The sequence below is a fragment of the Suillus plorans genome (genome assembly GCF_016647745.1).
Source record: "Suillus plorans strain S12 chromosome Unknown HD556scaffold_54, whole genome shotgun sequence".
Lineage (NCBI taxonomy): Eukaryota > Fungi > Basidiomycota > Agaricomycetes > Boletales > Suillaceae > Suillus > Suillus plorans.
Window position 1 is genome coordinate 235,074 of NW_024537438.1, and position 15,519 is coordinate 250,592.

At 49.3% G+C, this 15,519-nt stretch overlaps 6 protein-coding genes across 6 annotated transcripts; 4 read left to right on the forward strand and 2 right to left on the reverse strand.

Moving 5' to 3' along the window:
• Positions 1-4,373: 4,373 nt before the first annotated feature.
• HD556DRAFT_1538005 (uncharacterized protein) lies at positions 4,374-5,728 on the reverse strand (the record flags this gene model as incomplete). Its single annotated transcript, XM_041309677.1, has 2 exons — positions 5,198-5,728; positions 4,374-5,144 (listed from the first exon to the last, which is right to left on the reverse strand). Coding segments are annotated over exons 1-2 (1,233 nt in total), but the record flags the coding sequence as incomplete, so codon positions are not given.
• A 570-nt stretch (positions 5,729-6,298) lies between these two features.
• On the forward strand, positions 6,299-7,243 carry HD556DRAFT_1446561 (glutathione S-transferase C-terminal-like protein; the record flags this gene model as incomplete). Its single annotated transcript, XM_041307118.1, has 5 exons — positions 6,299-6,334; positions 6,397-6,417; positions 6,471-6,575; positions 6,633-7,142; positions 7,196-7,243. The coding sequence occupies 5 exons, from the start codon at positions 6,299-6,301 to the stop codon at positions 7,241-7,243; spliced, it is 720 nt and encodes a 239-aa protein (XP_041156995.1).
• A 266-nt stretch (positions 7,244-7,509) lies between these two features.
• On the forward strand, positions 7,510-8,078 carry HD556DRAFT_1394894 (uncharacterized protein). The gene is made up of 2 exons (XM_041303657.1): positions 7,510-7,722; positions 7,776-8,078. The coding sequence occupies exons 1-2, from the start codon at positions 7,607-7,609 to the stop codon at positions 7,885-7,887; spliced, it is 228 nt and encodes a 75-aa protein (XP_041156996.1). The 5' UTR covers positions 7,510-7,606; the 3' UTR covers positions 7,888-8,078.
• A 1,741-nt stretch (positions 8,079-9,819) lies between these two features.
• Positions 9,820-10,761, forward strand: HD556DRAFT_1446562 (glutathione S-transferase C-terminal-like protein; the record flags this gene model as incomplete). Its single annotated transcript, XM_041307119.1, has 5 exons — positions 9,820-9,855; positions 9,915-9,935; positions 9,989-10,093; positions 10,151-10,660; positions 10,714-10,761. 5 exons carry the CDS (start codon positions 9,820-9,822, stop codon positions 10,759-10,761), a joined length of 720 nt encoding a protein of 239 aa, XP_041156997.1.
• Positions 10,762-11,265: 504 nt separating this feature from the next.
• Positions 11,266-12,903, reverse strand: HD556DRAFT_755692 (dihydrouridine synthase-domain-containing protein). Its single transcript, XM_041311513.1, has 4 exons — positions 12,645-12,903; positions 12,558-12,593; positions 12,207-12,498; positions 11,266-12,137 (listed from the first exon to the last, which is right to left on the reverse strand). The coding sequence occupies exons 1-4, from the start codon at positions 12,759-12,761 to the stop codon at positions 11,308-11,310; spliced, it is 1,275 nt and encodes a 424-aa protein (XP_041156998.1). The 5' UTR covers positions 12,762-12,903; the 3' UTR covers positions 11,266-11,307.
• A 1-nt stretch (position 12,904) lies between these two features.
• HD556DRAFT_755777 (uncharacterized protein) lies at positions 12,905-14,034 on the forward strand. The gene has a single exon (XM_041311514.1). It carries the CDS (start codon positions 13,076-13,078, stop codon positions 14,024-14,026), a length of 951 nt encoding a protein of 316 aa, XP_041156999.1. The 5' UTR covers positions 12,905-13,075; the 3' UTR covers positions 14,027-14,034.
• The last annotated feature ends 1,485 nt before the right edge of the window (positions 14,035-15,519 follow it).

Consider the following 15,519-nt stretch of genomic DNA (forward strand, 5'->3'; position numbering starts at 1 on the left):
TACGCAAAGATGGCGCTGGGTGTGCTGTCTGCTGCATCCAAAGTATGTGCAGTTTCTCCCAGAGTCCAGTTTCATCAGAAGTTCTAATTTCATGAAGATTATAATTGCGCAGGCAGAGCGCGATCAATCGATTATTAGTCTTCTCCAAAAATTGGCTGAAGTTTACCACTTCATGACTCAAGATGACAGTCTTGAAAAAATTGAATCGATGCGCGGTATCGTTGGAAAGATCGTTCAGCAGACTCATGAGTGCGCTCGTTTCATCAGGGACTACTCGGAAACAAAGAGCTTTTGTGGGTCACCAAGCTATCGCACTTCGTGCATGAATCTTATAATGCTATCATAGGGAAGAGACTCGGGAAAAACGTTGTGTCGGAAACTGGCGACATCATCAAACAGTACAGCAAGAATTTGGACGACCTTATGCAGCAATTCCGAGACCAAGTCGATCGAGACGTGGCAGTCTTCGTCCAACGCACGGGTAAGGAGTCTGACACGCTTTTGTCTTTGCGTTGACTCATGCCCTCAAAGGTGAAACACTCGATCTCAGCGGCATGGTTTATGCAGGGGGCGCAGGCGTAGTCACTGGGAAGCAATGTCTGTCAGGGACTCGCACGGACATTCTCTCCCAAATCACCAAGTGGATCAACAACAGCGAAGGCTCCACGTGTAATGTAGTTATACGGCCCTGCAGGCAAGGGCAAATCAGCCATCGCGCACACGATTGCCAACTGGTTCAAGGAAACCGGAGGCCTCGGTTCATGTTTTTGTTTTGATCGGCACAGAGAAGGAGATCGTCGCCACGAAAAGATCTTCTCTACCATCGCGCGCGATCTTGCTGATCGTGATCCTGGGATGAAACGAACGTTGGCGGATGCAGTCGGGAATGACATCTCGCTCAAGAATACCACGGACATTATGCAGCAGTGGCGCGAGCTTCTCATAGGACTGCTGAAGAAGTTCCCTGTGTCAAGCGTGGGGCCTGTCTTGATCGTGATAGATGCGCTGGACGAGAGCGGCGGAGTAGAGACGCGGCAGGACCTTCTCCGCATACTTGCCGGTAAACTTCAGAACAAAAAGGTTCCCCAAATCACCGAACTCCCTTCCAACTTTCGGATTCTCGTCACCTCTCGCCCGCTTCCCGACATCGAAAAGGGATTTGAAGGCGCTGATCATATTCTGCGGTTCTCTATGGACAGTATTGCACCAGAAGTCGCGGAGCGCGACATTCACGCCTTCGCATCTGAGGAGCTGAAAGAGCTATCGGAATTTCAGGACGACCATCTTACAACGCTCGCTGCGAAATCAGACGGACTCTTTGAGTGGGCGCGTCTCGCATGCAACTACATCAGGGAACCCGAGTTCGGTTCATCTTCAATGGACCGCTTCAATGCCGTCGTGAACCGCAATCCGGGGGAGCGGAAGAACTTGTTGTATGATATGTATCGGCTCATCTTAACAGAAATCATGCCAAAAGATAAGAATACAACAGCCCACAAACAAGCAATAGCGAGATTCCGTTCCGTGATGGGACAAATACTTGCCACAGCCGAACCTCTCCCTTTAGCTTCACTGAATGCTATGCGGCAGCATTTTCCAGAGGACCACGACCATTACGAAGTAGATCTAGTGATCAAACACATGGGATCCCTCCTCAGCGGCACCACCGACTCATATACCCCCATCCGACCCCTTCATGCGACATTCCAAGAATTCCTGACGGACGAATCATCCAGCGGAGACTTCTTCGTCGAGAGAACGAAGGGGCGACAACGCGACCTTGCATTCGCGTCGCTACGAGTGATGAAAGATGGCCTTGGTTTCAATATTTGTGATTTGAAGTCATCGTATCTCCCTAATTCCCAGGACACAGGGCTGTCTGAACGAGTGAAAACATCCATTCCCCCACATCTGTCCTATTCCTGTCGATATTGGGCTACGCATGTCCAGACAACGGACTTTGACGATGAGCTCGCAAAGGAAATAAGATCACTCTTTGACGACGAGCGACTGATGTTCTGGGTCGAAGCACTCGGACTTCTCAATGCAATCAGCGGTGCAGGTGCTGTGCTTCTACTCGTTGCCAAGTGGCTGAAGGTGAGCACATGCCTATGGGGCAGGGTCGGACCAACATCTCATACATAAATACAGGGCCATTCTGGATACGAAGATTTGCAATCCGCCACGATGGATGTACGAAGATTCATCCAAGTGTTTGGCGGGATGATTTTGCACAGCACACCTCATCTGTATTTATCAGCACTCCCGTTCTCACCCGTCAACTCTACCATAGCTACCAAATTTACGGCTAGGTTTCCGAATAGCTTTCGTCTAGCACGCGGCCGCGATTTGAACTGGACGGTTGTTGAGGCCATAATCAGGGGGCACACTGGCCCGGTTCGGTCAGTCTCGTTCTCACCGGATGGTACTCGCATTGTGTCTGGTTCGAACGATCACATTGTGCGGCTGTGGAATGCAGCGACGGGACAGCCATTGGGTGAGCCCTTGAAGGGGCACACTGGTGCAGTTTTCTCAGTCCTGTTCTCACCAGATAGTACTTGCATCGCGTCTGGTTCGCACGATAACACTGTGCGGCTTATGAGAGTGCTGCCATTCCTCGAATCAAGAGAACCGGATCCCTCTGCATCTCCATCCCATCGATGTACCGCACCTCCCACTCAGGAGACTCGTATCACGCCAACCAATACTTTTGATTATCCCCCCATTTCCTTCTCGCCCTGCCTAAAACACGCCCTGCCCAACCCCCTACTTGCTCGAACCCACCTCTGGTCATCATTCTAATTTAACTCCTTTCTTGCTACAGCCTGATGGGTGGATCATGGGACCCAATTATGAGCTCCTTTTCTGGGTACCTCCTGCTTCACGACCCGCGTTTTATTCTCCTGACACTGCAATGGTGATCCCCAGAGGAGGTGTTGAGCTTGATTTGAGCTGCATGGCACATGGGAGGCGCTGGTCGAGTTGCCGAGACGCGTGAGTTCCTAGTCTTTACCATCTGTCCTCGCAGTTGATAACATCAAACCCTCCAGCTCCACGTAACAATGATTTTATTGCTGCAATATGAAGTGTACCATTTGATTCTATATTCCCTTCCTATTTTATACCTAGCACCGATCCTGGATACATGATGGTTGTCCGGCTGAACAACGCACTGAACAGCAGAGTGGGCGATCCTGCAATGTTGCTGCTGATTTGTAGCGAAAACTAGAGATGCCCTTGGACATCATGCTGATGCGTCACAGGTGCTTCGGTATTCCTAATCTCATCACCGTCAGTCTCGATCAAAGTTGAAGCGGCTGCAACATCGCACATACAGAGACATAAAGACATGCTGATCGATTTATTCTGACCCATCTGACGGGATTATCGAACTCGAGTGCTCAGTTCGTCTCTATTTATCAATTTCGCAGCAGTGCCTGAAGACTAGGATCATACTTCTTTGTCGAGTTCTTGTTTGATTTTTTTAATGAAGCGACACCACGACGTTAAGATGTTTAGCCACCGATCAGTCGACTGCAGGTAAATTATATCGATCAAGAACAAAAAGTCATGCGAGCACTCGCCAACGATACATAGATACTGACAATATTATGCGCGTGGTAGCTACAAGGATGCTGAGATGTCTGTACAAACCACCGGCCTGCTTTCGACTCCTAGAGAAAGCTGACAAAAAGCAAAAGTACTAAGATGTGCAAGCGTCTGTGTCCGCCCTACTTTGGCGCAGACCGCGTGATTGTGTAGGCAGCGTCTGGGCTTGCTAGGCGGTGTTCAACGTAAGTCTGAGCTTTGCTTTGCTGCTACTTATAAGTATGTTTGCACTCAGCGGCAAAAGCGAAAGCGACAGTGGAAAGGCAGCCTACTTTGAGCTCTCCTGATAATTAGCATAAGATAAGTACTTATGTCGAAGCAAACAAATGAGGGAATAGGTTTCCTGAGAATATGGTATGTACAAAATGGGCGCTTCACTAGCATGGAAAGGGCTGACTGCGGCAGAGGCGTACTACCAGCAACACAACAGCAAGCTATGACAAGAGGTGCATCATACACAAATTATATAACACAAACAGAGAACAGTGGAGCTCAGCTGGGGACACCCATGGGAGTCACGCGCATTGCCTCCGCGGAATCAAACATTCTGTTCTCATATATATGGAGCGACCTGTGAATTACAACCATGTTGGCTCAGATCAGTTGCGGTAATAGGCATGTGCACGTTCAGTACGACGGTTCTTCATCACCAAGCACCCCATGCATGAATACCACGAGGCTCTAATTAGCGCGCAGCGACTACACAACTTCTCCCCGCAGCCTTCGCATGTTCCGGCAAGCGTAGCAAACTTTTCTACTACCCCGTCAGATGCATCCTCGGTGCAGTCATCCACATCTGACGTTTCTTCAGCGCAGTCAGATGCATCCTCGGTGCAGTCATCCACATCCGACGTTTCTTTAGCGCAGTCAGATGCATCCTTGGTGCAGTCATCCACATCCGACGTTTCTTCAGCGCAGTCATAGCAGAGGGTAGCACGGGTGCACCGTCTGCATCGGTCGATATAGGTGCAAGATGTGCAGAATGGCCTGTCACAGCGCGGACAACGGATAAAGATGCTGCTATCATGCTCCGCGCAGACATCACATGCCCACACTTTCCGACACGCACAAGTGATACCACCACTGGTGCATTCCGGGCAGATCAAACTGTGACTTGACCAACATAAGCGACCTGGGCATCTTCGCCAGCCCAGTAGCTTGCATTGGCCGCAAGAACCGTGCTTGAGAGGGTGAACTTTAGCTGATTGGGAGTAGATAGTCATCACATGCCGAAAGTGATCAAAAGAGGATGCGCGGGAAACCGAAGGGATGGTAACGGGATGACCGATACACTCGCTTATATCCTTGGGACAGCACCAAGATTTGCACGCAGGACATTTCTCTAGCTCTCTCTTGGACCCCTGCTCTTCGAGGCACGGAAGGCATAATTCATTGTCTAAATGTTTAGCGCACCATACGATTGGGGGTTCGGAAGATTCACGGCAATTGACCGACCGGCGCGATACAACCTTACAGCTTTGGCAGGTGTTTCTGCCACCAGTAGTCCCCTGCTGTGAAACAAGCTGACGGTATTTCTAGAGTACTTGATTTACATCCTGATAGTGGATGAATACAAAGCAACGCCTACCTCCTCTTGCATCTGGTCCCATACCCTACGGCCAAAACTGCAGTCCGAAGCTGGTTTCCACTTGATAGCTGACCTTCTGATGACGAACTCGCGAACGAACCAGGAGATGTCCATCAGAACCGGGGCAAGCTCTCCAGGGAGCGAAATGCACGTGTTCTGTACCTTGTCTTTGATCTGCATGTCCGAGTCATGCAGCACAACATCAAAGCGCGTTTCAGTCTGTGCAGAAAGGCGCAGATGTATGATGAGGCTTGATATTTCAGGAGGACCCTCCTTTTCTTGCGAGACTGCGTACTCGAGGGTTGCGATGTGCTTTACTTCATCAATCGTGGAACTCGGTTCGTTTGATGGGTCTAAAATATGATAAACAGCCTTCATCACCCGGTATACGTTTATGCGCATTGGATGACCCTTCAGATCGTTCACTGGGTTTTCCGGCGAAATTATTGTCCAGGCAGGCATGGAAAGTAAATATCAATGGATGAGAGTACTTTATTGGATAAGAGCAAGTGGACGCCACTTAAGTGAAGATGGGCACGACACGTTGAAACGAGTCTCACGGTGTATCTCTCACCAGCTTCAAGTCACCGTGCCTGAGAATTTAGAAACGTCCGGGCCATCGACGTGAGGCGGACCTCTCAGAGAACACATGTACAACTACTAGCTTCAAGTTCCAACGCTGTATCAAATCAATTGAAGGATGCGGGGTCCCCGAACTTTGTCTAGGCTGGAGGCTCGGAGCGCTCAATTGGTTATTATTCAAACTTGAAGAAGTCTCGATTCTCAGTACTCACCGACCCGTGGCACCACTCAACATCTGAATCGCCGCAACCTGCGAGGTGAGGAAATATTGGATCTGGGATATCCTTGAAACAATTAATAAGTTGAATTCATCCGCAGGCCGCACATTGGCAGTTGCCAGTTTCATCAGTCAGCGCTAGTCAGCACTGATATGTAAAGCAACCGTGATTGCGTCCGAAGATTCATCGTATATTCTAATATCCCGACCAGTCCTCGGAGACCATTTAGTCATGCGCCAGCTCGACCCTTGTATAAGTATCTCAGCTATATCCAACTCATCGTATCTCCCACTTGGACGACATGCCTCACGAACAGATCACCCTTTACACTGCGAAGGTACTGCATACTTGCATCACGCTATGAATCCATCTACTGACATTGACCCATGCACATATTAGGTATGCCCCTACGCTCAGAGGGTATGTGCTTGTTAGCCTTGACAATTGTACCTGTCGTAACTCAACTAATTCAGACTGAAATTGCCCTCGCCGAGGTCGGCGCTCCATTCAAAAGATACGAGATCGATCTGGGGAATAAGCCAGAGTGGTACGCCCCAAAGGTGAACCCTGCCAGCAAGGTATGTGCTACACTCTTGCTTGCGAAGTGATCACATATTGAAGTAGATTCGTCCTAGGTGCCGGCTATCGCTTATGGTGGTCCCGATGTTTCCCCAGAAAACGCTTCTCCCGAGTCTATCAAATTGGCAGAGTCGCTGATTCTGGTCGAGTTCATCGGCGATTTGTACCCCTCCTCCGGTATTGTACCTGTGGACCCTGTGCTGCGCGCCCAGGCCCGTTTCTTCATTGAGGTCGTGTCCACCAAGTTCAGTCCCAATTTCATGAAGTTTGTATCCGGCAACCCGGAAGGCACTCATGCCGCTCTCTTGGCCGGCGTGGATGCCATTCAGGACATTCTACCTGACGGGGTAAAATACGCTGTTAACGACCAGTACACCATCGCAGACATAGCATTGGCGCCGTTCTGGGCAAGATTGAACGTGTTGGTGCAGAAGGGAATTGGTGCCTACAAAGACGAGGAAAGAAAGAAATTCTTGAAGGGTCTGGAGGACCCTAAGTATGCGAAATTTAACGCGTATATACAAAGATTGCTAGCGAGGCAGAGCTTCAAATCCACATTCCACGAGGTGCGTCCGCTACTCTGCCGATGATTGCTGCTATCATAATAACTTGCCGATAGGACGTTGTGGCAGAGATCTTCACCAGCAAGTTCGGCTTAGCTAAATAAGCACATAATTGTCATATGTAACATATAACGATTGCATACCATCAACGTTTCAACCATCATTTGAGTGTTTCAGAATGATTCTATATCGACTGACCCTATAGGCTGGAGGTGGTGTCCACGTGGGTCCTCCAGCCACGATAAATAAAACCGCACAGTGTGCTTTTACTACAGGATGAGAGGAGAAACATTGGTGAGTGAGACAATCTTGGACCCACGTGATAGGGAACACCCAAAATTTTACCTCACCACTAATCATCGTGCCCCAGTGCGCCACCCATTCCGTACCGGTGTGTTTCGTTCTATCTGTCGCAGAAGGTAGACCCCGAAATTGTGTGCCTTCCGGTCAGTGGCACTGCTTAGCTTATGAGGTATACATTCGAGCATTTGACCATGTCGTCTCACGACGTCTCGTTGTTCTTGCTAATTGTGTCCACGGATTGGCCGCCATGTATGCTGGCAACGGGAAGTCCCACAGATGGGTAAGCGGCTTCCATGCTCTCCCACAGTTGACACTCTAGACCAACATTTATAGTCAGAGGCCTTTTGCCAGAAGAAGACAAACTACGAACAACTTCACGATCGGCAAAGGTAACTCAGTACCATATAAAGATAACCTCGTCTGCTCCTTGGTCATATTGATCTAGCTATCTCGCATCTTGAAAGATCAAGAACCTGAGCGGCTGTCAACACCTTATTAAAGTTCGTTTGTCTTTGCAATTGCCTGCACTCCTCTATGCTCATTCATGCAAAGATGAAGTTGATCGCTGCTGAGTCCATACCTTCGCTATACGTGCTAAAGTACTGTGACTACCATGCAGGGTTACTAATAACATTGCTAATTCATGGTGCTACCAGTGAACAGATCTATAATCAACAAAATTACTAGTGAAGAATGAAACACCATGGTTAGGTTTCATTGAAATCGACATCGACAGAACGGATCATTTGATCCCGCGGAATAAATTCGCATCGAGATATGTGCGCGCTCTACTCGAATTCTTTTTACGCTTCACTTGAGTTCCTTTTTTCTGACGTATTCTAAAAAATTTGCACGCTTGGCACTGCGGTTTCAGGAGCGTACATATGGCGTTGTCCTGCTTTTTCCGCGGCATCGTTAGCATTCAGAATGCGACTCCGATGTACTCTTTCCACCCTTGGCACCACCTGGAAAAGGTACTGAAGGCCTTTCAGGATGCCAGGTTTCGTTGTAGGTAGTAATCTGCCTGAAAGCACACCCCCACAGGGAGGCCCCCCATTAGATCCTGTTCAGGACCACGGTGTGTTTCAGGGAACCTCCAGCGAGGAGGAGCGAGGGGTTCATTTCATCGGTGGTCCAGGTACGACTTGCTAAATGTTGATTCAATTGAGTACTTAGCATTGTCTGCCCTTTGTCCGTCAATTTTACTAATTGCATTTGGCCAACAAGGAGACGGTCAATAAAAAATAATCTGTCTTTATAAGAAATATAGACATGGCCTATTTCGTCCAAGTAACTCCGGGTATAGAATGGTTCGTCTGCGGATCTATAATAGACGATGCTTATTTCACCCATGTTAGCCAATGTAAAGCTTTATCATCGCGAGGTCAATTCCGTGATGAAGTAGCTTCCCATGGGAGAGTCGAAGGCTAGAGACGAGGTAAAATCTCAGCGTTCGATAGAAAACTCTAGCTAACGGCTTCTATACCTACTAGAGACAAGGTAAACTATGATGTGTTAGACAAGGTACATGCTTAGTATGAATAATAGACTTACATCCCAGTGTTCGATAGAAAATTGAGATGTTATAAACTGGAGGGCTCTAGGCTGCTCTAGGTTTAACTTTTAATGTAAGTGGCTTGTTGAATATATCGAAAAATAAAACAGAGACAAATTTACAAGTCACGAGCCGACGTCATGCATTGGCAGCATTGCTCGTGCCTCTATTCCTTTTAGGTTGCGCTCGCACTATTCTCCCCCTCTCATCCCTGGATGTCGGACATGCTCTAAGTCTAACATGTGTTCCTTATGAAATAAAGTCGAGTTGCGCAAAAGCTTTAAGAGTTTTTTTTGGCTTTGTTTCGTCGAAAGGGAGCTCGTAAAGTCCACTGGTATATTGTCTAGAGCAGCACACAACAAAGGTGGGACAGAGATCATAAAACTCGTGGTAGAAGGTTAACGTCTAGTACTAATACAGTCTAGACGCACTACTATGTGATTCACCGGGACGACCGGCACCTGCTAAAATTTAAACTCCGTGCTTCAAGTTCGCCTGCCAAATTTCTCCGAGATCGACCAGTCTTTACAAGACTCTTACTATGTCAAACACTTAACATCTCAGATCTCAGACGTAGTAAAGACTGGTCACAAGTCTATAGATTAAATTGGCCCGAACGGCGCGGCAGATACCGCAGCAGTGGCGCATTTTTATTGTCGCTGATAAAGCAACTAATCATGATTGCGTCAGACTCATCACATATTCCTCATGTATAGATATCCCGATCAGTCCTCGAAATCATTCAGTTAGTCATGCACCAGCTCGACCCATGTATAAGTATCTCAGCTACATCCAACTCTTCGTATCTCCCACTTCGACGACATGCCTCACGAACAGATCACCCTTTACACTGCGAAGGTACTGTATATTTGCAGCACGCTATGAATACATCTACTGACATTGACCCATGCACATAGGTATGCCCCTACGCTCAGAGGGTATGTGCTTGTTACCCTTGACAATCGTACCTGTCGTAACTCAACCAATCTAGACTGAAATTGCCCTCGCCGAGGTCGGCGCTCCATTCAAAAGATACGAGATCGATCTAGGGAATAAGCCAGAGTGGTACGCCCCAAAGGTGAACCCTGCCAGCAAGGTATGCGCTACACTCTTGCTTGCGAAGTGATCACATCTTGAGGTAGATTTGTCCTAGGTGCCGGCTATCGCTTATGGTGGTCCCGATGTTTCCCCAGAAAATCCTTCTCCCGAATCTACCAAATTGGCAGAGTCGTTGATCCTTGTCGAGTTCATCGGCGATTTGTACCCCTCCTCCGGTATCGTACCTGTGGACCCTGTGCAGCGCGCCCAGGCCCGTTTCTTCATCGAGGTCGTGTCCACCAAGTTCGGTCCCAATTTCATGAAGTTTGCATCCGGCAACCCGGAAGGCACCCATGCTGTTCTGTTGGCCGGCGTGGATGCCATTCAGGACCTTCTACCTGACGGGGTAAAATACGCTGTCAACGACCAGTACACCATTGCAGACATCGCATTGACGCCGTTCTGGGCAAGATTGAACGTGATGGTGCAGAAGGGTATTGGTGCCTACAAAGATGAGGAAAGGAAGAGCTTCTTGAAAGCTCTGGAGGACCCCAAGTATGCGAAATTTAATGGTTATGTACAAAGATTGCTGGCAAGGCAGAGCTTCAAGTCCACATTCCACGAGGTGCGTCCGCTACTCTGCCGATGATTGCTGCTATCATAACGATTTGCCGATAGGACGTTGTAGCTGAGATTTTCACCAAGAGGTTCGGCTTAGCTAAATAAGCACATAAGTGGATATTGTCATATGTAACACACAACGATTGCGCACCATTAACCGTCATTTGAGTGTTTCAGACTGATTTTCTATCGAGTGGCTGATAGGCTTGAGATCCCGCGGAATTGATACATGTGCACTCTACTCGAACTCTTTTCACGTTTCACTTGAGGTCCATGTTCTAAGACTTTTGCACGCGCGGCAGCGCGGTTCCTAGGAGCGTACATATGGCGTTATCTTGCTCTTTCCGTGGTATTCTTAGCATTCAGAATGCGACTCCGGTTTACTCTCTGTCGCTACTATGATGCGTAATACAACGAAAGATGTCTGTCGAAAACGAATTAACACGAAATGCCCGAGTGCCGCTGTGCATCAAAGATTCGGAGCGTCACCTTCTCTTTCAATCCCGCGCGTTCTAGCCGTAAATCGCAAACCCTGCGACCTGCTCATGCGACGACATCCGGATCTTAGGGACTGAAGTACTGACACTCCAGACTTGACCTACGCAGTGTGCAAACATCTATTCCATAAAAGAACGCTGAAAGATGCAGTAATCACAAAGGGATATCTGTATCGTCTACGGCAGATTGCCCAGAAAGCCTCGCCCGCTTCACGTCCTCGTGAGAGGGTATCGGTGAAGATGCTCGTTTCAAAGCTTCTGTTGGAGACTTGAGCGGTCTGAAGTACGGTTGGGAGAGCCAATGCGGCAGGACTCTGAGCCCTGTCGTAGGCTCGATCGTGATCAAATCGTCGATTATTTGTCCCCCCTTCATCACCTCCGCAGCATCCCTCTCCATACGCTGCTTCATCTCCTTCGCAATCTCAATATACTCCTCAACGACATTCGACCCTCTTATCCGTCCTAATCTCTCCCTCAGATCGGTCTCCCTGCCCAGAGCGGGATGCATGATTTTAAACAAATGGCCTTTAACCGCGCTCGTCGATGTTGGGGTCTTGAGGTTCTTGACAATAGCCAGGTACTCAAGCGCGAGGTCCGCATGGGGCGGGTGTGCACCTGTTAGGGTTGATGATGGACTCCCAGATGGTGCAGGAGCAAATAAGGCAGGGTTATATAACTGCCCCTCAGCGCTCATCACCCCATCCACGCCGGTCTCTCTGAGGCACTTCTCTACATCCTCGTGAAATAAAATGTTACCATTTGCGAACACAGGCACCCGTACTGCCTCTTTCACGGCTTTGATGTGTGACCAGTCTGCGAGCCCAGTATTTTGTCCGCGTTGTGTGCGCAAGCGACCATGGCAAGTGAGAATCTGGGCCCCTGCTGATTCCAGCATTTTGGCGTAAGCCACTGTTTTTTCTACGGAGGGAAATATTCGGAACTTGGCGGTAACGGGTACGGAGAGGTTTTCATGAAGTACGTTGACTGTTCCGACGGATACGTCATTAGCCTTGAAAATTAGAATTCTAATATAAAACAATGATAAAAACACACTCAAGTCATGGATCAACTTCCATTCGTCCATCAAGAAGCTCCCGTAGTGTCCCTTCCTTGCGATATCCTGAGGACACCCAAGATTTATATCAATGGCATCACAGTGATCTTGTACAGCGAGTGCGCTCGTGAGGAGCTGTGAGGGATTATTGGCACAGAATTGAACAATGAGCGGGCGGTCGTGTGTACTTGAGCCTTCTTCGAGACATGAAGTATTGAACGCCTGAGCACGATATGCGTGTGCAGAAGGGGGAGAAAACATCTTGGCGTTTATCATGGGTGTGTAACAAAGCTGAGCAGATTGGGTAAGTGAATAACAAGGACAAAAAGTGATGGCAATCGGAGACGTACCTGGGCACCATATCGGCGTGATAAAATTCTCCAGGCCTGAGTCAAGTAAACATAGAGTAATGGATAATATACATAGATTCTACTCACCAGCTCACTTTGATCTACCATCGGCGCAACGATGAACTTTGGGCTACCGAGGATCTGGTGGTAAAAGTCGTACCCAGCGAGTTTCCTGGGGTGATCGGAGGTAGTCTGAACTGCCATTGTGACGATCTTCCGGAAAGTGCGCTCGCGCAGAGCGCGCTTGAGTAAGGTGATGAAGGAAGTTATTGGGAAATTGCCACTCTATTACGTAGTGAGGCACGAACGTAGGATTAGAGTATAGTCTTTGGGCGAGCGGATAACGCCGGTACCGTCTCTTGTTTCCGCTCTCCCATATTGCTCGTAAGACTTGAGTCTCACCGAGCTCTTTCTTTTCTTCTCTTAATTTCGTACCTACCGCAATAATCTCTCGTTATAAGTTTCATCCCTCTGGTCACCCAACATCCACCATCATAAAAACACTTCTATTTCGAACCATGGCCCGCATCGCTTCGGACCCGGCATTCGACATTCAACCCGATTTTTCCTCACCCACCTTCGAAGGTCTCAGGGTTCGAATCATCGGAGGAACCCAGACAACCCACGAAGAAGTCGCTACTGAGTTAATCACTGCTTGGCAGTTAGACCGCGACCTCAGAGTAACAGCGTGGAAAAGGCAAGTAGACGAAGATGCAGAACTGGCAGCCGATGCAGCCAGAGTCGCACGAGAACAAGCAAACCAAGAACGTTTACGCCTAGAACACGAAGCAGAAATGGAGCTTCGCGAAGCTGAGAAAAAGAAGCCGAAAATCAACGACTTCCAGACAGGCACAGCTGTAGGTGACACACTCACCCCCCGCCCATCTCAGTACGCCATCCATAAGCTGAAATCGTTCGAATACGTCGAGCTATGGTACTTCAGCCCAGATGGGTGTAAGACAACTGCAGACGACGCCAAAACTAGCGCCGAAGATACATTCGGTCTAGCCAAGGTCGACGACTTCGTAGCGCTCAAGCCAGTTGCATCCTTCAAAGCATCCCGCAAAGCGGTGCAGGACCACAACCTCGAGTGGCGCCAGTTCGACCTTGCCAAGAACAGCTTTCTCTTACATATCAACAAGCTGAAATGGCCGGAGAAACATCAGCGAGCCCTAACCATGTTCTTCATGAACATCGTAGCCCACCCGTATCGTTCAGAACACTTTGGCGAGCAAGCGCTGTTGCTCTATGCGGCCCGCGTCCGTCGTGACTGGCACGACACCCTAGTCCTCAATAATGCGTTCGACATTAGCATCTTCAACCTCACCCTACTGAAGAACATGAGCGAAGAAGTTTGGAACAGAGCGCGGCACGAATCTCTCACAGAGGTCAGTTCATCTAAGATTGTCGCTCTCAGCAATTCAGCATCTGACTGTACTCCCCATCACACTTCCACCTGCTTCCAATGACCCCATAATGCTACCGCTACAAACGCTTCCACAAAAATTCGCTTCCACTACAATCGCTCCCGCTCCCACTGCTTCCACCACTCCCGCTCCGCTTCCAAAATGCTCCCGCTCCCACTGTGAACTCCTCGATCCTTCGCGGGATTCCAACATGCCTCAGTTTCAGACGGCGCAACACCAGCGTGTCCCCAGCCGAGACAGTGCCCCCTCGCACCGCAACCAAACAAAAGAAGGGCATCGCAGGGCCAACTCCCGTTCACGCTCCCCACCTCGTAACCCAGCTCCTCGCCCTCCTCCCCGGGTCACATCTCCTAACCACCAGCGACCTCGCCAGGAGCGGAAGCGTCCTGCCCAAGAAAAGCAGTCTTTTCAGAGCAGCGCGGCACCAAACGGCCTATTTGCCTGCGCTCTATGCCTCGGCCGCTTCGCCCACAATGTGCACAAATGCAAGAGCGAGTTCCTCTGGGACGGCAAGACTCCCACCTCCTGCCGGCGAAATGCAGAAGGTCGCCTTGTCAATGCCCAAGGCCTGCAGCTTTGCTACGACTGGCAACGCCCAAATGGCTGTTCGAATACCAGCAAGGAACACATTCATCAATGTTCCGGATGTGGGAGTGCGGATCATGGGGCTCAGAGCTGTTCTCGAGGGCAGGAAGCTTAAGGCGCTTACCCCCTACAACCCCAATGCTTGGCTACTCGCTCTCACTAAATCGCGACTCATACTTAATTACGCACATATACCACATTCATTACAACACGGCTTCCTCGGTAGTATTCCCACAATCAAAACTACTTATACCCCCCCTAATAACCCCTCCATCGATGAACATGCCGAGGCATTTGCTTCGATTCTCGCTCGTGAATACGAAACAGGCCGCTATCTCGGTCCGCTATCCGCTGCTGACGTGGAAACCCTCATCGGTCCCTTTCAGACAGCCCCCTTGTCGCTCATCCCAAAGCCCGGAAAGCCAGGAAAGTATCGCCTCATCCAGAACTTGTCACATAGATCGAACTCCCTCCCTCGCCCCATTGATTCTATCAATTCCGCTATCGACTCCAATCTCTACCCTTGTACTTATGGCACATTTGCCACCATTTGCACCTTGGTGTGGCGCCTCCCTCCTGGTTCAGAAGGAGCAACACGGGATGTCGCCGAAGCTTACAGGACCGTTCCGCTACACCCCTCCCAATACCCAGGTGTTGTCGTCCGTACAGGAGAAGATAAGTTTGCCATTGATACTAGTTTTTGTTTTGGCTGCTCGTCCGCAGCCGGCACTTATGGGGGACTCGCTGACGCTGGTGCAGACTTGCTACGGAGCGAAGGTGTCGGCCCACTCTCAAAGTGGGTTGACGATCACCTTTTCTTTCGCGTTCTCCTACAGTACCTTGCCGAATACAACGTGCAAAGGGCAATTTGGGCCAAGAATATCCAAGATAATGGCGGCCTTCGCATCAATGGAGGTAGAAAATGGTACCGAGGCGCTACCCTGCTGGAT

Excerpts from the sequence above, each read along its gene's own strand:
- HD556DRAFT_755777 (XM_041311514.1), top strand. The coding sequence starts at position 13,076 with ATGGCCCGCATCGCTTCGGACCCGGCATTCGACATTCAACCCGATTTT.
- HD556DRAFT_755692 (XM_041311513.1), bottom strand. The coding sequence starts at position 12,761 with ATGGCAGTTCAGACTACCTCCGATCACCCCAGGAAACTCGCTGGGTAC. Across the intron at positions 12,594-12,644 it reads TGGTAGATCAAAGTGAGCTG|GCCTGGAGAATTTTATCACG; the intron begins GTGAGTAGAATC and ends TACTTGACTCAG. Across the intron at positions 12,499-12,557 it reads CACGCCGATATGGTGCCCAG|CTTTGTTACACACCCATGAT; the intron begins GTACGTCTCCGA and ends CAATCTGCTCAG.
- HD556DRAFT_1394894 (XM_041303657.1), top strand. The coding sequence starts at position 7,607 with ATGAGGTATACATTCGAGCATTTGACCATGTCGTCTCACGACGTCTCG. Across the intron at positions 7,723-7,775 it reads ACGGGAAGTCCCACAGATGG|TCAGAGGCCTTTTGCCAGAA; the intron begins GTAAGCGGCTTC and ends CAACATTTATAG.